Here is a 24,984-nt window from a genome sequence, read left to right on the forward strand (position 1 = left end):
GCAGTACTACATATACGAGACTTGTGCCGAGTATACTGAAATGTCACATCACATAATACTTAATAATTATATTATGTGATGTTTTATACTGTGACATTTCAGTATACTTCGGCACAAGTCTTGGCTTTTGGGCAAGACATCACATGGATGTTTTTTCTGAATTAAAAGTTCTCTCTTTAGCTTTAGTGTCCTTTTGCTGTGGTTGTAAACTTCACACATATTCAGAGTTGTTTTTGTCTTTGAGCCGTGTGATCCAGCACTGACCCAGTGTTTAGCTCTGTACCGAAGAGGTGTGGTCGTCTGGCACTAAAACGTAAAAATCTGCCGTCATTCAGATTTGGGAATATGACGTGATTTTGAGGAGAACCATGTTAAGTGTTCTTTTAAAGCTGTGAGTAGTTCAGGATCCACTTGGTGTGCCTTGTCCCAGTTTCTCCAGCAGCAGGAACTCAAATAACCCCACGCAGCCCCGTCATTTGTTTTTTCATCGAGGTAGCCATGTGTGTCTCTATCTGGGTGGAGTGGGCCCGTGCGGTGTGTGTGTGTGTGATCTGCTGGTCTGCTTCAGACTGGTATCTCTATCTTTGTGGCGAGCGTCCGCGTCTGTGCCTTTAAGAGGAGGGTCTGATAAGTATGTGTGCGTGTGTGTGGGTATTTCTCAAGCTGAGGAGGGGAGTGGTGGTGGTCTGGAATGAAACCTACCGCTTCAGAGGGAAAACTGTGACTGTGTGTGGGTAAGGAAGAGGGTGGGGACAGACAGATAGGTGGACAAACAGCTGGGAGGGCTTTCAGCAGCACTGCAGGAGGACAGAGAGGGTGGACAGTTTGAAGAGAGGTGCCCTAACTCCAGACTCAGCATCAGCCATGTCCATGCCCATGTTTGAGCCAGGTCAGCGGCTGTCAGAGGAGCAGGACTATGTGCAGGCCTATGAGAACGTCAGGGAAAAGTATAAAGGTAACAGCACCCCCCCCTTCTTCTCTTCTTCAGTGGTGTTCACTGTACATAACTCAAATGACAGTATGTGTGAATGAGAGGTTTGGTGTGAGTATAGATGTTGACTGACTACCGGCATTAGTTTTTTTTTTTATTGATTTAGTTTAAGAAAACTTAATGTGGGACGTAGAAACAGGAAGTATGACATTTCTATTGTAGACATTGAATATTGTCTGACACTCTTTGCAAAGAGCTGCTGGACAAAGTTCGGTATCAAATCTTTATTATTATAATAGTTTCAAACTGGTGGAAGTGATACAGTGTCACTACAGTGGTTTCCTCTGTGGTGATTTTTGAGAGCTCAAAGGAAAGATGTCTCTCTGAGATGCAGGAGGCTGTGCTGTGGCCTTCAGGTTCAGCAATCACGCGCCAATAAAACACAAGCCTGTGTCCTCCTCTCTGAGCTGGCAGCCTCCTTTGCATGCTGGGGAATCACTGTGGACCGAGCACAGAGAGGGGAGACATTTGGCCCTTGGTTGCCTGGCACGGGTCCAACAGAACAACATGAGTGATGGGAGCTACCGGCCAACGAGACAGAAGGACGTTCACCTGACTATGTCTGGGTAAACACACCGCCATGACTCGAATAGAGTTCATCATTTCAGGAAGCCCGACCAACCTCAAGACGCTCCCTGCAGATCATTTGCTTACTTTGTTCATGAGTCTGAATCTGACCAATGCAGAACTTGGGAGGGAACCGTGACCTCTGTGCTGCCGGAAGCAGCAGGTCAAAGCAGTTTCTTTATACACTGCTCAGCTGGTTTACTTATGCACCAAATAGATGAATGTAAAATCTGTCAAAGGAAAGCTGGAATAGATAAACTGTTGAAATGCTTCTGCTGCAGCCCCTATCAATGATGTCATGCAATGTCCAAGTTGACCGATGCTCAAGCACCCTTCCCTCATGACCATGTAGCACCCAAAGAAGAGCCTCATGTGATTTACTTCATTATTTCTTTCCAATCCAGACTCTGTTGCTTTTACAATGAAAGCCACAGACATTTTGAGGCAGACATCAGATTGAGTTTTTGACCAGCTACCTCTTGCCTATATGTGTCTCTCTCAAGCTCAATGTGCAATTCTAGGCAGGTGAATTACAGCAACATCTGGAGTTGATGTGAGCTAGGACACAGGCTGACAGGAACAGCTGCGCTCTCTTATTCCACTTGCTATCCATATATACAGTAGGGCACAAGTGAAGGAGCAGCTCTCTTTCTGTGGAGCCGGCAGTAATTTGTACTGTGGAGGTCTTTAAGGTTCTCTGTGTGTAGCGATATCACAGCAAGGCAGCATGGATTTTCAGCTAAATCTCTGGTTAAAAATAGGTGAGAAATAAAAGCAGAAATTATGACTGTGGGCAGAATTTCCACCCCACGTACAACAGAATCAAAAGGGCAAATGGGCCTCGTCTGTGTGAGTCTATGCTGGGAACAGCAGCGGTCCATCCAGTCCCAACGGTCTAGTCCTCTTCTTCCCATGCGGTTGCCTACTGTGTGTGTCACTGTGGGCAGACTTCCTGCTGTGTAGCTCTGGCACCAGTCTGCTGCTCCACGCCCCCCCGTCACAACCTCCAGTCCCTCTGCCAACAGAGCCAACTTCCTGTTACTCGTTCCTGTTGTTGGTTTTTGGCTTGATGCTATTTGTTTTAGATGATTGTACATCCAGAGCGAATGGAAAAGTCTGGACTCATCTGTGTGTGTGAAAGCAGGGAGGTATTGGTTAAAGAGAGTGAAAGTGGTGGGAAGCCGATCTGTTTTTTGAGCTAAAAGTGGGTTTATTGTTTTGGGGTTTGTCGTGAGATGACAGCTCCTTTCTCCCAAGCCACTGCTTGAATCTGTATGTGTGTAGATGACGGTGTGTGTGAACTGAATGACTCAAGTAAAGGCCACTTAATGCTGTGTTCATGTCATATCAGAAGAAGCAGGGAAACGTGTTTTGTTTTGTTGAATTTGCATAAAAACAGACAACTCATGTGATTAGGAAATAAAAGATAGTGTTTTGGTTGATACATTTTGTCATTAGTAGTTTAATGATGTATTATAAGCTGCTTAGAGCTAGTGTTAGAAAGTGAAACCGCTCATAATTCATCTTTAATATCTATTTAATATTTTGGTGAATCTCCTTCAAACAGCTGGATTTAATCAAGTTTCTCTCCAAAGCTATCACACTTCATCGTATGTTAACTTTTACAAGATAACATTTGAACACATCATGATAAGGTTATAATTTACCTTCGTTAAATTGTCATTTTCATTTAACAGAGCCTGAACGCACCATAATGTAACCTCCGTACGTTAGCTGTTAGCGGTGCTGCTAACTTTACTAGCTCTTCAACACACATTTATTGTTCACAATGTAGCATTATCAGGGATCGGCACCAAGAAAGCATTAATGGCAATCTGCTAGTCGCATATTTCTACTGAATATCTGTCTTAACGATCGATAATGAAACTTTATTTCACTATGATGGTTAAACTGTGTAATAAGTCTGCGGTTCATATGCCGAACCGTGAGGGGGGTTCTGGGTCACGGATAAACTACGCTCTGTTACACCACTACTGGATCATTTAAATACCTTGCTCTGCTGACAGTGATGCATTCTGCTCTATTTGTATCACTGATTTAGTGAGAGGTATCGGATCCTGAAGTAATATGCCTCATGTACAACTTGTATTTACCGCTGGGATGTTGAATGTGAATGTTTTTTCCAAAACGAAATGACTTTATCTCACATTAATCAAGTTGGTATTCTTGTCTTGGGAGGTCTATTTACATAAGCTATTGCAACAGGTGAAATTCCCTTGGGAATGATGGCGTGGTTGAGTGGAGCTCTGGTTTATAATAGTAGCTGAACAGATCTATTAGTGTAAAACAAGCAGCTCTGCTTTAAATACTCACAACAAATATATCCCAGGAGTTTACTCTGTCAGTCTTCAGGTTATTCTGGTTGAAAGACCGACTAAAACCACTTTTGACATTTAGCTCAGTGAGATGTTGCTTCAAAAGGCTGCAATAACTAAATAATAAAAGTCTTTCCCTCAACAAATGTTAGTAGTATTGCACCATCAAAGTATTTTGTGTGCAATCAATGTCTTTGGAATACAAGTCACATTTTGCAAATGTTGGATATCTTCTTTTTAGAACAAGATTTTGCCATTAAAGCAGTTTGGCTGCATTGTTCATCCTCCCATTGAAGTACTGAGAAAGTCTGAAATACTGAGGCAGGAACATTGCAGGATGGAAGGATTTAAATACAGTAGATCTACCAACACAAACTCCATGACCTCGCCTCAGACTCGGGTGACCTCTTAGCCTCAAGTATGCATTCTTTCAAGTTTAGTTGGTGGTTTTGCTGCCAAATATCTAAAAATTATTTTCAAAGTAACAGACTTTGTCCTCAAACATTTTGTTTTTAAGATGAATAAAGTTCTAAGATCATCATTGTAAACTAAAAACTAAAGTGAAAACTAGGCGCAGGGCTCAACATCAACAGTTGCTCGCTTGCACAGGGCAAGTACCCTCTGTGTTTGGTGCAAGTGGAATGTCTCATCCAGGTGAAAAGTGAAAAATATGTCAGTGCTTTCTATTGATTTTCGATTATAGACAAGTAACTTTGGCTGTGGGGCAAGTAAAACACCTCAGCCACTTGCCCTTTGGGTAAGTAGCTGAAAAAGCTTAATTTCAAGCCCTGAGGTGGCTAATACTCTTTTATAATAAACTGAAATAAATATAAACTCTCCAAAACTAAACGGCACAGAGGGTAATTATTTAAGGCAGAAAGACACTCATGAAGACACAGAAGGCCAATCATAGCGTAGCATCAAGCTAATCTATCCGGCTCTGCTCCGTAGACTCAGATTGTCTTCATGTTCGGGCTGCTAGAGTGGATTTGGAGCTAGTCATGGTGCTCGTTACCCGGAGAGGTTGGAAAGAGAAATACGTTTCTTAAATGTTATGTTTCTAAGTAAAAGCCCGTGGAGCTAACATTAGCAAAGTATAGCACATCAACACTTCTATGCTATGCTAGCTGCTGAACGTATAACGTTACCGGATGTATACACATGCTGAACGATAGCGGTCAGTGTCACGCTCACTGACTAACACATTGTACTTCAGTAGGAAATGTTCGGTTTGCATTAGCAGTAACTTATTACAGCACATTTCTTCCAGGAATAACGCCACAGACATCCAGTCCGTAATACTGCAAACATTTAAATATTGCAATACTTGTATCAGTTGTCCATAGGCTCAATCACATTGTGTTGCCCCGTTCATCGACTGCGACACTTTAAAGTGAAAATCTTTGAGATTTGTCTATAAAATAATTCTCCCTTTTTATTTTTCCCTTTGCTCATTTGAACTTCCAGTTAAACTGACATGTTTCACAAGGCGATGACAAAAGTCTTTGTCTTTGCTGATCTCATCCTTGTGTTTGCTCTGTAGAGTGGAGGTCAGTGTGTGATTAAATCCAACCCGCAAGGTGGATTTTAAATGTATTCAGTGTCCCACTCCCCCTTCTCAAACACTCTTAAATAGGCCTGCAGATACAACAGACCCCTGTGTGTGTGTGTGTGTGTGTGTGTGTGTGTGTGTGTGTGTGTGTGTGTGTGTGTGTGTGTGTGTGTGTGTGTGTGTGTGTGTGTGTGTGTGTGTGTGTGTGTGTGTGTGTGTGTGTGTGTGTGTGTGTGTGTGTGTGAGTGAGAGAGAATACCAGCAGGGTTCACTTCTAAAAGGGCTGTGATAAGTTTATCTTGTGAATCACTGTTGAGCCGGAGCGTCCACAGAGAAGCCCCCTCCACACTTCACTTCCAGTACTCAGATCAGTTTCATGCAACTTGATCTCAAATTCAAAAATAGCGCTAGTCCTCAAGTTATGCACGCATGTTGTGCACACAGAAAACGACTTGTATGCATCGATGCTTAATCAAAACACATAACTTTAGCCAGTAACCTTGTTACGATGTAAAAGTTTAGATTTTAGTTTGAAAACATACACATGGAGGCTGGAGGAGGTTTTGGGATTTGGAGGAAATATTGTGTGCTGTAATGAAATCAGGGCCGGGAGGCTATGTTATATTTCCAACAGTAATGCATATATTAGAAAGCTATCGGACAAAGAATACAAATATTTATGTAAATGTTCTCATCTGTGCGTTTCCAGCAACTGGTTTGAAGTGCATAAACTACAGTTGGCGCTATAGGCTACACGTCGCTGTACTCTGCCAGGAAACAGAGTCATATTGTCTACGCATCTCGCTGTCCTAAGACGAAGACGATATACATATGTGTCTGAAAAGACACAGACCGCAAAAACAGCTGATCAGTCATGTGAGTGAAATGTCAGAACTTATTGTTCAAAGGTGTTTCCACATCCCATTCAGAGCATCAAAGACTACAATTATTATTTTCTTTTTGCGCAGGTGAGGAAGTTTATCAAAGCTTACCGTTTCCACACAGCTTTTCCAAGGCGATATCTCAGAATATGCCAACAAAATATGTGAATAGAAACAGATATTGAATGTCAGTGAACAACTTTTCATTAGTTCATCATCGCTGTACATTATGTCAACATTTAACCCTTTTAGCTGCATGTGTGTTTTGTGTTAAGGGTCATCCATGTTGAAATAAAGCATCTGAGTCTGTCATTGAACAAATAGTTCAAAATGTAAGAAAATATGAATTATTGGCTTCCTTACTGAGAGCCATATGAGAAACACAGTGGCATTCACTCTATCCATGTCTGTACAGTAAATATAACAGTCGCTGGAGCCAGGAGACGGTTAGCTTCTTAAAGTTACAAAGCAGCACCTCTAAAGCTCTTTAATCAACACATTATAACCTGAGGTGAATTGTTCAACACAGCATTTAGTGAATGATGGTCCATTTAGAGTCAAATAGACCAAAGGGCAGGGTATGATGTAGGGCGGGGCTACATGGTGATTGACAGGTCACTACCAGAGGCGTATATGGCGTCTGTCTCACAGCGTCACTCCTATACGCAGTCCAAATATGGTCACTTCTGTTCACTGGTTCCAAAAAACCCAGATGGTGACGGCCAAAATGCTGTACCGTAATGTTTTATACAGTCTATGGTCTGAACTCTGATACCTCAGTAATCTGAATGTGTTGTGCGGTTTGGTTCACTGTGTAAACTCTTGTTTCAATGGACTGTTTGTCTTCAACCCTGAAAGAGGCTCCTAAAGTGAAGTGACTCCTTATTTTAATTAAAATAATAAATTCCTGTCTGCTGCTGGCTTGTTGTGAGCTGTCAATCATCTGCTGACGTAATCTGATGAGCATCAACACGCGCAACAAGAAACATTTAATGACCGTTTTAAACCAATCAGGCAAATGAGTCGGACTGTAGCTGTTGGACGTATTTGTGGAAATCATCGACTTAGGATTTTTAAGCAGCGGTATTCAATTTCATCCATCGGTTCGTCAGTCTCTCTGCGCTGCAGTTGGACAGCAGGCGGTGTGCGTGGTTGGTCCAGAGGAAAGTTTCAGTCATGGAATTTAGATTTAGTCTGCGTGCATGAACCGAGACGTTAACAGAGTGTTATTTCAGAGAGAGAGCTTGATCCCCGAGGGTGTGTCTGTGTCTTCTTCTGTCTGTCAGAATGATCGTCATAGTGACAAAGACAAACAGCATTCATTTAGCTGGACCTCAGTGTGTTTGTTTATGTCTGGGGGACTTTTCTTAACCGGCAGATAAGCACGCTATTCTTTCATGAAAGTTACTAAATGTCCGGGTCACTTGTATGTACTTTTCGGGCCTCTGGGTGTGATGACCTCCATTGACAGAGGACACACTCGTATATTATCTCCACATATGTTCGCACCTTCACTCGATCCCACAGTTCCGTGCCAACAGGACGGCTCAGTGTGGCGTAGATTACCCAGAAATCCTCTCACCTGTCTGCTACTTCACATGAGTTTGTGAGATGACCTGTTCGGTCTCTGTTTGTTCACATGTGCAGCTGAAACATATTGTGTGTCGAGCACATGATGTGTTAGCTTATGTATGTGGAGTAATTGAACACGACTATCCGTCGAGTGAAAACGTTGTATCTCCACACATTTAATCTTATATTCTGTTTTTAGGTTGACTTTGTGTCATCTGCTCTGGGACTAGATGAAAAATAGCCTCTTTGGCTAACTCTGGTACATTTATGTCTTATTAATGTGCACTGTTCCTACCAAATACACCAATAAATAAATACATTTAGCCTCCCTTAAACCAAGGGTTTGTTTTCATATGTTTTGCTAGTTTTACTATATGTATTAACCAATTCATTCATTTTTTAAGATTAATAGGTTTGTAGTTTAGAAACAAACAAGTTCCCAGAGCCACAGAAAGCTACTTCAAACTGCTTTGGTTTTTTCTGTACTGATTTGCATGATTTTGCTGAATATTTATTTCTTGGTCCTCAACTAGACGATCAAGCTAAAACAACACATGGACACAAAAAGATGGAGGAATACTTGTGTTCAGAGCCGATTCATACGCAAAGAGCAACTATGTACTGTGAAATTCTCCTAAATGGAAGCTAATGACCATGAAAATAATGTGAAAAGAGACAAAGGCCACATTGAATACTGGATTCTGATTGGTAAGAGACATTTTAAACATTACACCATGGCCACCAAACCCCCTAAAAAAGGTAGGAAGCTTTTACATCGGAGAAGATAAAATGCCGTGACAGCTGTGCGTTTTGAAGCAGCACTGTTCTGCAGAAAGAGCAGTTTGCAGCACCGGCTCCACTGGTCATATCTGGCAGTGTTAGATCAGTCCACATTCTTTCACGGAGTCAGAAACCCCTTTGATGATTAATGACATCGGGAAGTAATTAGTTTCTTTACTCTTTGCTTTCTTCTGTGGAACAGTTTCAAGTGTTGAACCATGAACCAGCGTACAGTGAACGGAGCCCAGAGGGGACGAGGCAGAGCGGCTGTAACTGAGATGGGATTTGTGTTGGAGCAGAGGATTAGTGTCCTCCCAAACCAGGGAGTCAATAACAGCTGACGTTGATTACCTAACTAACCAGAATGCAAAATATTCACTGTAACAAGAATCAGAAAAGCTTTACTGTCGCTGTATCTGTTACATTTAATGCTAAAAGAAAGAAGAAGAATCAACGAGGTTTTCAACATCTCACCTCAGGTTATTTTACAGTGTGAAGTCACTGTTTACTTTCCCACAGTGTTCTGAGAGACAGAGTCCACCGAGCGTCTGGTAAGATATTGATCGACAGCAGTGACACAATGAAGGATGTCTTTCTATTCTGCCTGTGGGGATGATGTCACCGGCGGATAAATGTGTCTGGTCGCAGAGAGACTTCTGTTTCCAGGAGACAGTCAGACACAAACTGTCATTTCATCCCGCCTGAGTGCTCTGTGTGGTGGAGCTATGAAAGATTGTGAGTGGATGCAAAAATAAACTGAAGTACCATTCCAACTAAGGAGTTGTGCTCTGTAGCATTGTATCCCCACATGAAGAGTGGCGCTGGATTGAGCCCTAAAACCCAACAATGAATCAGCATTTTTGCACTTCTGGTTCCCTCGTCTCAAAGTCGATGGGTTTTTGGTAAGATGCCTAAAAATAAATGTGATGGTTAACACAAGCTGAAGAGGTTAACATAAAATACAACAGTAAGTACCCCTTCACAGCCTCCTCGTGTTTACTGGCGCTCCTGTGACTCTGGTGTAGCGCGTTCGTAGCCTAGCGTTAGCTTTTTACTTTTGCCGATTGCATTCACCCTTCAAAAATCATAAAATCTGTGTTCATTTGTGAAGATTATCTTACTGAACAAAAAGTGTAAGTATCAGAAAAGTACATTTTCTACAATAATCAAAAATCCAGTGGAAAAACCCCATTGGCTCTTTCCCATCGGAATCAATGTGATGCTAACTTCCTGGTTAGCCCACAAAAACACGTGATCCCTGCAGCACTCTGTGTGCATTTTGGGTATTGATTAATTACTTCAGTACAACCATGCAATAGGAAAACATCAATCTGTCTTTTACGAAGTGCCACCTTCAGAAGAGTCTCACCATTTGTCGACTGTTCATCCTTCACCCTAACCCGTGTACAGTGTGAGGGTCCTGGGCTGTGGAACAATGGTGCTAACACCCTGGTTCTGGCATGCTGCAGTAAGCCAGACTAATGCCAGGAATGTCAGCAGTGAGCTGGCTGGCAAGTACTCCTTCAGCAGGGTGCCTGAGTTTGACAAAGCACTGCTGCCTTTTCCACGAGTCCACGCCCAGCTACTGCTGAAAACGTGGGAAGGTTATTTACTCTGCAGCAGTGATTCAACAGTAACCGCATTTACACTGATTGTGTCTCACCTTTCCATCCAATTCTCAAGGCCGAGAGAGAACGAGCTCGTAGGTGTGAATTATGTCATTGACTTATGGCGATACAATCGTAGTCAAAATGCTCAATCAGAGGATTAAAAGGCTCACCATGAGCTGAGGAAATGCTCCGGTCTGCAGGTTTATGTCACAAGTTCATGCTGGTCAAAAAAAATAGTTGTATTGCTCATCTTCAATCGCATCTGTAAGGTCACAGTTAACGGGAGCAGCAGCTTCCACACAGAATGGATCCGTTGTTCTTTGGTAGTGAATTGTTCCTCCAGGTGGCCCTAGAACAGCCTCTAGTGGATCTCCGTCAGTGCTACACAAAAGGCAGAAAGACGGCCTGAATGTGTCTCTTTCACGGTTGTAGATCTGAAGGATAGCGGGCCTCACAATCCATTCTTCATCTTGGCACATTCTGTGAATTCCTCCCGTGTTGGTGTCTCCCTGTTAAGAGCTCTTTCTTTCTTCTGTCTGAACGTGTCTCAAAGAACACACACACACACACACACACACACACACACACACACACACACACACACACACACACACACACACCATGTTACTCTATAGTTGCTCTCTTGTGTTCCATCAAGCGATGGTGTCTCCCACTAAGTGACAGAACTACAGAAGCGTCAACAAACTTTGTTTACTCTGAGTTTACGAACTGCTACAAATACGTTACATGCAAAAGATGCTATAAGGCTACATGGCTAGCTGTAGGGGTCATAATCTTGGAATAATATAACAGGTATTATAACATGTGTATCCATGTCAAATGTTTGGTCCTGATTGGCTGTCGGGTTAGTTAGTGCCATGGATGGATACAGCGTCGGAGGCGGGGCCTCGTTCAGTCATATCAAAGTTGCTCAGTGGTGGCACACAGAGCAGGCGCACTAGAGTTTCCTTTAACTCCGCCTCCCAACCGCTCCGACTCGCTCACATAAATGACAGTTCATTAAGCCTCTGGAAGGAACTTTGAATTTGGCTATTCATTAATTGTGTAACTATAAGGACCTAATGAATGAAATAAGTGTTTGTACTAGGAAGTTGATTTACCGTTTGTCCACTATGTCAAATTGACCTCGAAGCCCAGCGCTCTTTCTGTATCCAGTTCTCTTGTATACATCCATGGTTAGCTTAATATAGGAACCTTCTTTTGCACTGCAGACCGTGGACCGGGAGTCGGGTTAACTGAGGAGCGTGAATGTTCTCCACACTTCATCAGACAGAGAAAAGAGAGCACACAAGGGCGGGACTGGGCGAGCATAACGACAGAAGCACCATTTCATTTGCTCTGCTCTTAAGTGTGGTTACTTTCTAAAAATATATATAGTCCACACAGATTTCATGTACTGGTAGATGCTGAAAGACCGGGTCACTTCCGACGAAGGATCATCACCCTTTCTCTTATTTCTGTATATCTTGTATCTTGTATCGTGTATTATTGCTCAACTGTTTGCTCAACGTGTGATGGAAGCTAGATGGAGTGGCAGTAGTAAACAGATTATTTTTGGCTACTCGGTTGTATGCTTGTGTACGTGTGTGCAGACGGGTTGCAACAACTGCACATGGAGTTTGATGTCGCCTTTAGCCGGCTCAGTGCACACCCTCACCACAGAGTGTCCTGGTCCAGCTCCAGCTTCTCACGGCTGAGCTCCGGGGGGGGGGGGGGGAGCCACACCCCAGAGAGAGGTGGGGTGGGGTGGGGTGGGGTGGGGTGTATCAGGTCCTCCGCCTCTGATTAAGAGGGGCATGAGACTTTTGGCTGTGTTTCAGACTGAGTTTTGACACCGTAGTACTGAACAGCTGCACGGATACAGCAAACGTCCGTTCACCCAGGGGTGTGGACTCAGGTGGCTTCCCATGACACACCGTGACATTTAGCGAAGAAACTTGACTTTCTTCATTTTCTAATGGCATTCATCATGTGGTATTAAGCAAAAATTGTAATGCTTCAAACCGATTTTAAGAACAAAATCTGCATACAAATTCAATCTAGCAGTGTCTAATAAGGATGGGCCAGCTGTTGTGCCCCATATCCAGCTATTATTGATAGAGAAATAGAGCCGTACTGCAGACATTTTGTCTTTTCAAACAGGTGTAGCTAATAACATTAAAGATGGCTGCGTTCCATTTAGGTGTGCCAGCTCCAAGGCTCACTGCCACGGCTTACGGCCGCACCTAAATGGAGCGCATCCATCAGCACTGTTATCAGTTACTGTTGCGCCATCTCTGCTATAACAAGTCAGCATGTCTGCTGTGAGAAAGGCTGGTTACACACCCCATCATCGCATCCCAGTATTTATTAAAGACATGTCCTTCCTGTTTGAGCCAAAAGAGTCACATCTGCAGACGTTCAAGGTTGTTTACCACTCCCGAAGAGGTCCACCTCGTCTTGGTCGCCTTTCAATCAGAAGATCGGCAGATCGATCCCCGACTCTTACAGTCGACGTCGGTGTGTCCTTGTGACTTGACCCCGAATCGCTCCTGAAGGCTGTGCCATCGGCGTATGAATGGGTGTGAATATGAATTAGTGTAGTCCTTATGGGCCCTTGCATGGTAGCCCCCTGCCATCAGTGTACCAATGCGTGTGGAAGGGCGAAGGTCAGAAGGCTAGAAACTCGCTATACAATGCAGGTCCATTTACATTCGACTGCTTTCGGCTCGCCATTGCCCTGACTCAGTGTGTGAAAGCACCTCTGGGCGTCGGGGCTCCTCCATAATCCTTTTTTAAAGTACCGAGTTCAGACTGCCGGTCTCAGGAGGTCCTCTGTGAGACACAGTAAAATATTTGATTAAACAGAATGTCAGTCTGTGACCAGGAAGAGACTGCATGCTTTGTCTAATTGTGTTGTTGTCCTGTTTGGGCAATAAAAAGCAGCATTTGGATAATAGAATAGAGTTTGTCCCCCCCCCCCCCCCCCCCCCTGTCTCTGTAGCTGGTTGAAACTGGATCCGTGTCGACAAGCATTCATTGATTGTTTATCGATTGTAAAAGGGGTCGTTTCAGCCCGTAGCAAACCATGAAAATACATCAGCGACGTAGTGTCATTAGCTATGCAGGTGTTTTACATCGATGCAAGTGTCCTACTTCAGTTTTAACTGAAGTCTTGACGCAATCATCTGGCCTAACATGAAGGGTGTGTGTGTGTGTGTGTGTGTGTGTGTGTGTGTGTGTGAGAGGTCAGAGGCAGGCTGTTGAATTCAGCAGCTCTCTGTTAGGATAAAACCAGGTGGCTCGCATGAAGTTGAGTAAAGGAGAGCTGACTTTACTCTTTGAACATGTATTTATCTGCTCGTGTCTGTCTTCATATGGGCCAAAGGACTTGTACCTGATGGATTTTAAGACAGATGTCCTCATTTGTCCCCAATCTTTAAGTGTAAACACATGATTTACCTCTCAAAGGAAGCCTTGTTTTGTTTCAGCGCACTTCTCAACCCTGTTGTGATTCAGTGCCAGTGGTTTGTAGGCAACGTGAAATATTTCAGCTATTTCTCTTTTATGATAAAAAGCAGCTGTCAAAGCTCTGCTAGAATATTTTTAAAATCAGCACTGAGAACACATTTTTTAAATCTTGCGGTGAAGTAGTATGGTCACTGAACACTTAGTTAGTGTCCCGTAGCAGCAGTTGGGAGCAAGACAAACCTTTAGCAGGAAGTGTCACTGACTGTGAAACTAGGAGCCGTGTGGACATGTGGCCCTGATGCACAGCACTGATCACCATCCTGTAGAGCGCTGTCATTGATCTGCTCACTTAGTGACTGAAGTAGCAGCATGACAACAGCAGCAGCGCAGCACACGGACCTACACACAAATAGATCATATGCTGCACAAACCATACGGCTCCTATTTCACAAAGTAAAAGCCTTTTTTTCCCAAAGCGTCTTTGCTGACTCAGTACATTGTGAAGCGGATGATCTGAGCGTTAGACAACACTCTTGATTGTGTTTTCTGTAGTTGAGCTTTCCTCTGTTGTTGTCGTCCTGTTTTGACTCGTCAGTTTCCATAAGTAGAGCTTTGATTCTGGATAAAAAAAAAACATCATTTTAGAAAGATGGTCAGTTCTGGTGTTGATATCAGAAGAGCAGGTCAAATATGACACTGATCCTGAATCCTCAAATGCTTTTTTTTCCACATCTGTAAAAACCTTGTCACAGAATCTCATTTCAACATAAACGATCTACTGTGCAGGAATGAACACATCTAAACATGTTCTATACAAATGGAATTTGCAATATGTTATACCAACATAATCTTTCTTAAAATGTTTAACTCCTCACTTCTAGCTGCCGACTTGTAAATTTTCCCCGAGCAGCTCCAAATAGTCCCATACTGCACACATGTTGAAGAGAGTCCTCTGTAACATGCCCTCTGTCAGTCCTTTCATACTGACCAGCCATGTCAGCACTGCTGACTTCAGACACGACACATCAGAGCACCAGCCGGTCATTGGAGACTAGAGGAGACTGCTGAGTCACAGTCACTGTCATCTTCTCAAATAATACAATACAGGATCGAACAATGTAAACTCGAGGGCTCTTGGTTTATTGATTATTGTTTAAAACTTTATCATCCCATTAGCACAGATTAGATTCAATTGTACAAACAGCAACTGGCGGACTCACACCTCACAGAGCTGAATTTAATTAGTTCATTTGTAGACATTTATTTTGCAGCTCTAATGAGTGATTTCAGCTGTTATGGAAATGTTTAATTTTGTTCGGATTACAAAGTTTAGTTTCCTGAAAAAAGTGCTCTGTCATCTGAACCCCTCCGAGGTCCAAGGTCCCCTCTGCAGCACTATTCATGAAATATCCAGAGTATAATGCTGAGTCACTGATGGAGGAGAAATAAACCAGCCAGTGATTTGATATTTCTCAGCTTTACCTTCATTTGGTATTTGATTTAAACAGACCTCAAAGTAGATGGTTTGTTTGATCTCCTGGACTAGTAGAGAAACATTATATCAGAGCATTTATAACTTTACTTAGCAGGTTTCTCTCTCAGCAGTATTTCTTCATATCACCTCCTACCCCTCAGTCAAAACACTCATCGTTTCACACTTGCTGCATTGGCTGCTTCAGCTCAGCGTTGTGATGTGACGGCCGAGCGCCGCTGTTATTGGTCGAGGCACCACGAGGATAAGACGGGACGACACCGGGGAGGGGAGAGAGGTGGGAAAGAAGGGAGACGTGCTGTTTTTCTTCTTTTTTTTCAAAATTCCTTCTGCTGACGGGGATTGTGTGCAAGACGGGCAGCAGAGAGAGAGAGAGAGAGAGAGAGAGAGAGGGAGGGAGAGAGCAAAAACACTAAGCTGCCAACTTGTGTTGCTGCAGCAGAGCAGAGAGAGGGAGAGTGGGATACAGACAGCCTGCAGCTAGCAGAGAGACGTTTGCATCCTCCGGCGTGGTGTCAGTGGGTGCAGCCAGCATGGATCCTGCCCGGTCCATCCAGCATGAGATCAGCTCCCTCAAAGGTACTCCTCTCACCCTTTTTTAAAAAACAGATTGTCACTTCTTCTCTCGACCGCTGTCATCACCGTCATATGCTTGCGGGACCGCCTTGTTTTCCCACAATCCCTCTCTGGTGAGGACTTCCTCATCGCATAGATGCTGGCTGCACAAAAAGTTTGAAAGGCTTCAGGGCTGTTTGGGTCAGATGGAGGAATCCTAATCCTCTGGTCTCTCTTGCGCTCGGCATGTTTTTGTGGATAAAAGGGATGAAAAGCTTTTGTTCCTTTGTGTCCAGAGGGGATGGAGACAGGGTCAGGGGGATGATTGTGCTGAGGCGGTGTTTTTACGAGCTGTCACTCGGCTGCTGCTGCTGCTGCTGCTGCTACTGCTGCTGCTGCATGCGGCACGTTGAATGCGTCTGCGCCGGGAGATGCAGAGCAGAGCGGCTGCTGCATCGCCGCGGTAACTGCATTGACACGGCCAAGTGCTGCCCTGCCCTTCAGCCGGGGGTGGGATGGTTTATCTGGAGTCGTGAAGGAACGAGCCTTCTTTGTCTCTGTTCCTGTCCGCCACTTGTCTCGGTGAGATGTCTCTGATGTTTACATCAGCAAAGTTTGCTCCTCCCACCTCCCTCACTCCCAGGTGTCTCACTGCTTCTCTGTCACAGAGGTAGAGATCCAGTCGCACAGTCAGTTAGAGGATATCTGACCGAAATGTGTCTCAAACACCAATCTTTCTTATTTACCTGTTCTTTGATCGGATTAGGGCTGCATCTATTGATTATTTTCATTATCTGCTCGTCATACAGTTATTGCCGAGACTAATCATCATAAAAAGTGCAAGAATCACCATCAACATATCCTAAAAATAGACGGGCATCTTCTTTTGTCTGATCAACGGTCCGAAACCCACAGATATTCATTATACGATGCTATAAAAGAGAGAAAAGCAGCAATTCTAGATCAGATACTTCCTGATTTAAATCAAACTTTGGCAATTTTAGACGATTCAATTTATATGAGAAAGTTAATGTATGTTTGTTTTTTCTTGTTTGTTGAACAATGACACAATGGGTTTTAAAAACATTGAGGTGTTGGAGAAACGTCCACGGAGTTTGATTCAAAACAACCGTAGTGAAAGTTAGTTTGACATGTTGTTGCTGTGACAACACTCTCAATAGATCTACCCAGGAGGACCTAACCAGTGCTGTTCCTCAACCTGCAAAGTAAACCAAAGGCCTCTCTTCCATAATGTATTCTTCTTTCAAACACTCAGCTGATCAGGTATTCAGGCCACGGAGAGTGTGCTACTTCTATACCGATCTGTGACTCAGTGTGCACCATCTACATTTCACTAAGTCGAGGATTAACAGCAGACTATTAAACGGACACAAAGGCCCCACGTTGAGGAGACGGAAGCTGGCTCAGCCCAAAGGAGAAGCTTTTTAACATGCTGCTCTGTGTGGAGTCGAGGTCTGTCTGGAGCTCTCTGGCAGAATGTGGTTAACACTTTGGAACAGGGACATTTAAATGATCCTGGAGCGGGATCAGAAGGAGTCCTGCCCTCTGGGACGGGCCCACAATGCCTTCTCCAGGGCTCCGGGGGGGACAAAAGCTGCCTCGCTTCACCGAGCGCTCCCAAAGGAGTTACTTAACGTGTCCAACACCGCTGCTCACTGAGTGCTGCTCACTGAGTACATCTCACTGAGTGCAGCTCAGTTCATTTGTACGCATGTCGTCACCTCTAGACCATCGCTCCCCATTGTGCATTCTTGTCGGCTATTTCCAGGCACTTGGTAGAGAATCGGCTCTTAATCACAAGAGCCTGCTGATGCTCCTCTGTATGTGTTGAGACAAGCGGGGGCCACTATTGACACATGGCCTTGGTTACCCATCACTGACGGTAGGGACCTTAACCTGTTCAAGCAGCATGGAGATCTTTTCTTTCTACCAGCCAGCTTTAGGTCTTGACCCAAATATGTTGAGCTCATTTCAGGCTTATGAACAAAGACTGAGGAAGTGTTTTTTTAGCTCCGTTGGCTGAATAAAACCCAACATACAAGGACGATATGAGATTACTCCCTTTCTTTCTGTTGTTCTGTCACCTGTCTTTTGTTAGTATTCCTCGTTCTGTTGTCTGATCTTTGTTTTGTTTTATTCTACTGGTTATGCTTGTCATGGACGGGTCTCCTTTGCAGTAGAGGTTTCACCCTTCAAACGTGCTTACCTGGTGAAATACGTGGTCTTTCTCTTTCAAAATGTGTTTTATTCAAACAACAAAAGCAACTACAACACATTAAGAAACGAGGCCCTCTGCTTTTTAACCACAAGCTTGTCTCTCTTAACCGGCTTTAACCTTTGACCTTTGGAGCTCTCCTGTTTGCGTTGCCTGTAACTCTGTATGTTTGAACACTCCCTCTACTCCAGGGTCTCCGTCGAGCACGTATCAGCGTGTTTTCACAAACAGCCGACTGTTGTGAATTCAGGCCGTCGCGTGCCAGGCGGTGAAAGGACGATGGCGGGGCTTTTTTAGCGGGGCCGGTTCAAACACGGCGTATCCAGTTAAAAGGAAGTTCGGGGTCGGTGCACTTGACCTCTGAGCGGTTTAGGGTTTCAGACGTGCGTGGCGAAGAGGCAAAGTAGCTTTGTGACAATCGGCAGGTTCACTCTTCTATTCTGCAGATGTAGGTCATGACAAATTGAAACAGTGCTATTAATTAATGTTAAAGAATAATTGTTTTTCAAGCAAGTAAAAAAATGGGATTAAAATGTCATCAAAAAACATTTCAAGTTAAAGTAAGAAACTTTAAAGTCCATTTTAAATGGTGACACAAGTGATATACTGTACAGTAAACACATCTGTGTGCAGAAAGAAAGCAAACATGCAGTACACCATATATATACAAATATTACAGATGTTGTGCATTTAATGATGACATCGGTCTTTGTTGGACTCTTTCAGTTCTTCCCCTTTTCACAGTATGAGTGACTGGAGCTCAGGCAGGGTCCGCCATTGTGTTTAGTGTATTAGGAGGTATACAGAGTGCTGATCAGGCAGCAGTTCACTAGAAGGCCTGCAGGGGATTCTGGGTCATCAACCGTCTTTTCCACGCTTGCAGCCCTGAGCGCTGAGAGTCACAACAGAGGCAGACAGGAAGTGCTTCCTAAAGGAGGCGATACATGTGGCCATGTGGAGCACGTGCACACTTTTCAACAAAGCTGTGATAAATTCATGCATTTTTGTTGATATCTTATAAACTTTAATTTATGAACTTTAGATATTACTTTTCCAGTTTTTCGCAGATGTTTTTAGTGATCATGATGTGAACTCTCCTCATGATGCATTGATTCACTGGCCTGATTGCAGCATGTGGATCCTCTCCTTAACCACATTTGTAAAGTAAAAATAACTTGGTTAGCATCATAACAGGGTCATTATGTGGTTCCCTGATGACCCTATAAGTACATACTTTAGATTTTAATCTGGAGTCTGGGGATGATTAAGCATCCCTCTATGATCTCATTCCTTATTGCCCCACAACGTCCCGTACATGTGTATCTGTTGGATCTGCAGATAACAGTCCAGCATCAGATCAGCGTTTTCTTTTTCCCCCACTGCTGCACTTTCTGCGTGCCAAGAAATTTCCCAGCATAAAGTGATCCAATGCAGGGGACAAATAAGCGGCTGCTGCACTAAATATGTGTGTACAGTCGTAACTCTTGAGTGTATCAAGTGGCTTCATTCATCAGGCGTGTCTGTTGGATGTGGCTGATGAGTACATCCGCCTCACGCTCAGAGATGTGGGGCTCACATGTCACCCTCCCACTTTCAGCAGCAGCGGTATTCAGCAGCTCTCGGATGCTTCAGATGCTACTTGAGCTGCACGAATCGGAGGACGGCCACGTTTCAGATTCCTCGTCCCGTTCCTGCCCAGCCAGGGGTCGGATTCACTCCAGATGGGAGAACTGGAGCCACGTTATCTTGCAGGCAGAGACATAAAAAGACATCGAAGAGTTCCTCCCGCCCAGATTGAATTCTCATCAATATTTTTATATTAGCAGTAGATCACAGTACTACTTGTGTGTGAAGGTTGACAGCTATAAGAGCACTCGGGAAGCGCAGATCTAAGCCAAAGCCAAATGCTCTACCTCACAATGTTCACCAATGTCAAACATAACTTGTGATTTGGATCCACACCAACATTTAATGGGTTCTTCTTTGGCCTGTGCTTAACCCTTTCACCAAGTGCCTTGAAAATCAGTTTTCCCATAATCCTGCAGAAAAGCAAACCGAACTGAATACAACTGTTTTTTGTGAAAGAAGTCTCGTGGCTTTGAAGAGAGCTTAGATAACGACTAAAGTTCCCCTTCTGAAAGGGTAAAGTAAAGCCGTAAAAATATTCTAAATACAGCGTACACTTAAACAGATATAGATAGTTTTTGTTGCTGCTGCCCGTCCACAGCAGTATTACTTTGCTCTCGTGCTGGTACTACTGTCTGTTACTCCAAACCTCTGACAACTACAAGTAAAAAATCCGAACTATCCCTTTAACAATGTTTTCAGACTTTCACACCATACTATCTGTTCAGCGCTGAGTGATACTTCGCAGCTAAAGAGGCAGATATTTCTACCAAGTATTTTTTTCCTCCCTGTTAAAGTTTTTTTTGGGGGGACTTTCTCCTGTACTGATGTCACAGCTTGACAGAAAAGTGAGTGATGGCGTACAAAGCCCTGTCATAATGAGCAGCACAGTGAATGCGTTGGACCATCCTGGTGATGATTCAGCCTGTGAGGTCTGAATGTGTGGTCTGCTCGGGGCCTGTGTTCCTCAGTAAGAGTCAGTGTGATCCTGTTATGAGGAGCGTGACTGACAGCTCTGAGTGGCCTCCTGACTTAGCTGATGTGATTACATAATGTCATTAACCCCAGGTTTCCTGTAATTCAGAAGGGCGACGGCCTCCGTAAATTGACACATCCTCTCTGATCGCCCCAGCTCCTTCCTCTAATCCTCCGCTCGGTGGGTCCTGATTCCACTCTTTGTGCTCTGTGTTGTGAGGCAGCAGGGGAATCGGCTGTGGGATTGAAACCATGTGGCTCTTAAACCGCTTGTAAGAGGAGTTTTAAAACGCCGCTGCTTCTGACTTTTGAGCTTTCCCTGAAGGGGCCAGAAGGTGGCAGTGTGACTGAAGCTACTGCAGGCCGATACAAATTGCCTTAATGAGATAGAGTTATTATAGATGTTGGGCTTTATTTTTCTCTTCGCTAATCCTTCCTAAATGGTCCTGTGGTCTCCACATTAAACTGCATCTTATGCCATTAAAAGCCTTGCCCCTCTCAGTCCATTAACAACCGCAGTAACACTGCATGTCTGTGTGGCAACACTTCTGTTTTATTTTTTATTTTTAAGTGTTCTTTCCATTTTTACAGGCAGTTACATTTTAAAGAGTATGTTTTTGAGATTTCACCTTGGAACCAGCTGCATTCTTTGCTAACTGCTGGGTTTTTCTTCTTCTTCTTCTTTTAGGTAAGTGGCTGTTCCTGCCTTTAAGACTGTTTGTGGGTTTGAGTTGTGGCTCCCTGGTGATGGGAGCGGGCCAGTGGAGACTGTCAGCCGGCACAGAAAGGGTGAGCTCCAAATGCAGCGGTATTCTCAGACAAGACACGTTTGATATAATTGGCGCTCCCCCATGCCATTGATCCAAATACATGTTCTTGTTACACAACAGCTCTGTATGTGGCATGGCCTTCAAATGAATACAGCTTTTTATTTGACGTAATAATGATCATGAGTCGGTGGCACTAGAGGCTGCAGGCTGATGTTCGTCATGGTGTCAGAGAACTCTTTGATCCGATGCCAAAGTGAGTCGACTGCGTCTGATCTGCAGCTCGGGGCGTCTCTGTCCCCGTCTTCTGTGTCTCTAATGAAATCTTTAACCCCTTGGTGAGAGGAGAAGGTCACATGTGGTCAGTGTTTACCGTCTGAGGACTTGCTTTATGTGTGATATATAGGGTTAAAGCTTATTGCTATTTTAATTGTATTTATTCTCTATGCAAAGAGTGGTGACAAATGAGCATTGCAACTTCTCAGAGCCCAAGATGACGTCTTCAGATGACTTGTTTTGTCTGATCAACACTCCAAAACCTAAAGATATTCATCTAACAACGAAATGAGTTGACTCATTGATCAGTCGGGTAGTCGTTCCAGCATTAATTGAAAGTTCTTGACTTGTTGATAGACTTATGAGTTTGTGTGTTCCAAAGCCTGAAGCTCAAAGTAGCCCAAGTTTCCACTTCCTACACTTCACATATAGATCTATATGTATGCGCTATATTTTGCTTGAGAGTGGATTATATTCAAGCTTCCCTCCGACTGACATTTAAGTCAGTAATTGTAAGTTCTAAAGCCGTTTCCAGAACTTGCCTGGCACGAAACGACCCTCTAAAAGCTGCAGGGGCCGTTTGTTGGCCAACCCTCACCGCAGGCATAACGGCCGAACAACAGCCAGCAAGACGCCCCTTCTCATGAAAATAAATCGGCTCTCTCCTCAAAAGACCTCTTCTTTGCCCACTCTCCTCCAGGCAAATCTTAGTTGCTCTCTGTGCATTTTTTCCTCACAGTGGTGCAAAGTCCCAGAGTGATGTGGAGGACAGAGAAGAGGGGGGAATGTAGCCAGACAGTGAATCAGTGAAAGGGTTCATTTTAAAGTGGCCCCTTTCACGCTGTCACCGTCGGGTTTATGAGGAGGGCAGAGCTGATCTATAGGACTCCACTAACGGCCCCCGTCACATATCATGCTGTCTTTCCCACACCAAAGAGGCTTGTATCTACAGGGACTGTCATCCAGGGCTTTGCCACGGTTCACTTTTGTTCTTGCTCCTCCGGCGGTGAGCAACACCGTGGATATATTACCCGTTACCTCAAATCCCCTTCGGTTGGTATCCTCACAGTGACTGCCGTTGTAGACTGTTTCTTCTTCATCTGGTCGTTAGTTAGCGTCTAAGTAGAAAGTGTTCAGAGTCTGAGGGTTAGAGTGTTTTAATGAGCCCTGGAGCCGGCAGATTGAGGCCTTGAACCCTTCATCTCGTCATATCGTCTCCTTCTGTTGATCGGTATGTTCAGTATGTTGTAAACATTCCTCTCTTCACCAGTAAATCACTCAAAATGCTTCTGATAACACCATGTGGTGCAAACAGCTACAGGAGAAGCTATGAATGTTTGGAACATACAAAACAGCTGATGGTTTGAGTTTAGGTTTTATAGAAAGTGTGTGTGTGTGTGTGAGGGCATGGTAACATGAAAAGACTTAAAATAGTGTCCAAACCGGTCTGCACTCGCCTCATCCTGTGCCCACACTTGACAGTTTTTCTACATCTGGAGCTTTTGGGATGGAACGGTTGTGGTCGCGTGGTGCTGAGCCGCTGACCGACTCTCACTGTTTGTGTGTGTTGTCAGTAGCGATGCTATCGCCCTGACCACCGGTCTGGCCTTGTGTGTATTTGCTCATATTTCTGTGGTGCGTCACGTTTCCATGGTTTCACAGACACTTCTGGCCGACCACGCCCTACCATGGGTTATTTGATGACTCACTGCAGCGGCCAGTCACACACACACACACACACACACACACACACACACACACACACACACACACACACACACACACACACACACACAGGAGCTCTCATATTTCCTCCTCTGTGGAGTAATGGTTATGATCTGATTTGGCAAAACCGGCAACTGCGGCAAAGCTCAGTCATCCATTAGCCGCTTTCCAAGTCGGCCATTTTAGCTCCGTGATCTCGCAGACGGACTAAGTCGTGTCAGCTTTGCACTGATCAGCGTTTCCTCGTTAGATGCTCGGTATGGTTCTGTTCATCCCTGAGGTTTTCTCCTGAAGTCTCTGAGGTTCAGCGCTGTGAGCGTCCATTAGCTGCTCACACTAACACACCATTTTACCCAGCCTGCCCTCGAGACCGCTCATGTTGCAGCGCTTCTATACTGAACAACTTTTACAGCCTGAGTGGTTTGTGCAATATCAGCTGAAACTTTCCCCCCTACACTCCCTGTTACTTTGCCTCATTGCCACTGCCGAGGTACTCTTGAGCACTTGAGCAAGGCACCGAACCCCAACCTCCCCAATGTTCTTCTTATTCCCCTCTTGTTATTAATATAATAATGATTTCTTCTTCCTCTTCTTCTTCGATCACGTGTGAGCAGGCTTTGGTTGCATGTAATCAGTCCGTATGCTGAGCGGAGCGCATTGGCCGAAATATAATATCTGAACCCGTCGGCTATCGTCTTCATTTATTTGCATTCATAAGCAGATATCTGTTTTAGAGATTATCTGAAAGGCGTCGTCTCTCAACTTTATTCGTGTGTCTAAAGTTGCTAATCGGCTGTAAACATTTGACCAGCACACGGAAGAGGAAGAATTAGCCCGGATATCCGCTCTCTGGATATTCTCAGGCTACACCTGAACCCCCGAAAAATGAGCCATTAACCCCAGAGGATAAATCATCGTCAGGCCGATGTCTGATGGGTTTGGAGATTACTGAACGCCTGAACATAGGTCTGAATAACAATGGTTTCCTTATCTATGCTTTCAACAATTCATCTTTAATTGGTCGTCATCACTTTCTGCTCAAAGTTGTTTTCTGAGTATTTAAACCTCAGGACGATGTTTTGTAAGACACATCAAAGGGTAATCAGTCTGCTATGGGTAAAGTACGCACTTCGAATCAGTAAAAGATTTTTGAAATTCAGTGGACATGAGGCGGACAGATGTCAGATCCAACTCCAGAACAGAGAAAACAGATGGAACATCAAGAAGACACCCTTTGATACTGAGAAATGCAGACCTTATAGGTGTTTATCAATCTGCATGCTGGGTTGTTATCGTTGCAGACTAGTCACAGAGTTTATCACCAGATGTGTGTGTGTATTGTTAAAGCAATACTCCCCCCGGTGCCTTTCCCACTGCTCCGTTTTCCAAATAATGCATGGTTGCGTTTAACGACTTGGAAGACTACCATATAGCTTAAAGTACTCGCTGTAAAGTCTGTACTGGAATGCAGAAAGCACACAATCTGCCAGAGGAGTTGAATGGGTTTGTTTTTAAAGCGGCCACTTCGAGGTGCCACCATGGCGATGAGCTTCCATCACGGCTCAAAGAGAC

The 24,984-nt window shown here is 44.1% G+C and overlaps 1 protein-coding gene across 4 annotated transcripts in view; it reads left to right on the forward strand.

Moving 5' to 3' along the window:
- Positions 1–781: 781 nt before the first annotated feature.
- The window catches only part of pleca (plectin a), a gene marked incomplete at its 5' end in the record, with an annotated part of 80,256 nt that continues 56,053 nt past the window's right edge, over positions 782–24,984 (forward strand). For 2 of the 4 annotated variants that reach the window (XM_079175928.1, XM_079175929.1), the window contains one exon: positions 782–955. In XM_079175928.1, coding sequence (XP_079032054.1) covers positions 865–955 — 91 coding nt within the window. Of the gene's footprint in view, positions 956–15,707; positions 15,832–24,984 lie in introns of those variants that run through there. The other 2 variants (XM_079175931.1, XM_079175933.1) reach the window with 1 other exon arrangement.

The sequence above is a fragment of the Pholis gunnellus genome (assembly GCF_910591455.1).
Source record: "Pholis gunnellus genome assembly, chromosome: 16".
NCBI classification, from domain to species: Eukaryota; Metazoa; Chordata; class Actinopteri; order Perciformes; family Pholidae; genus Pholis; species Pholis gunnellus.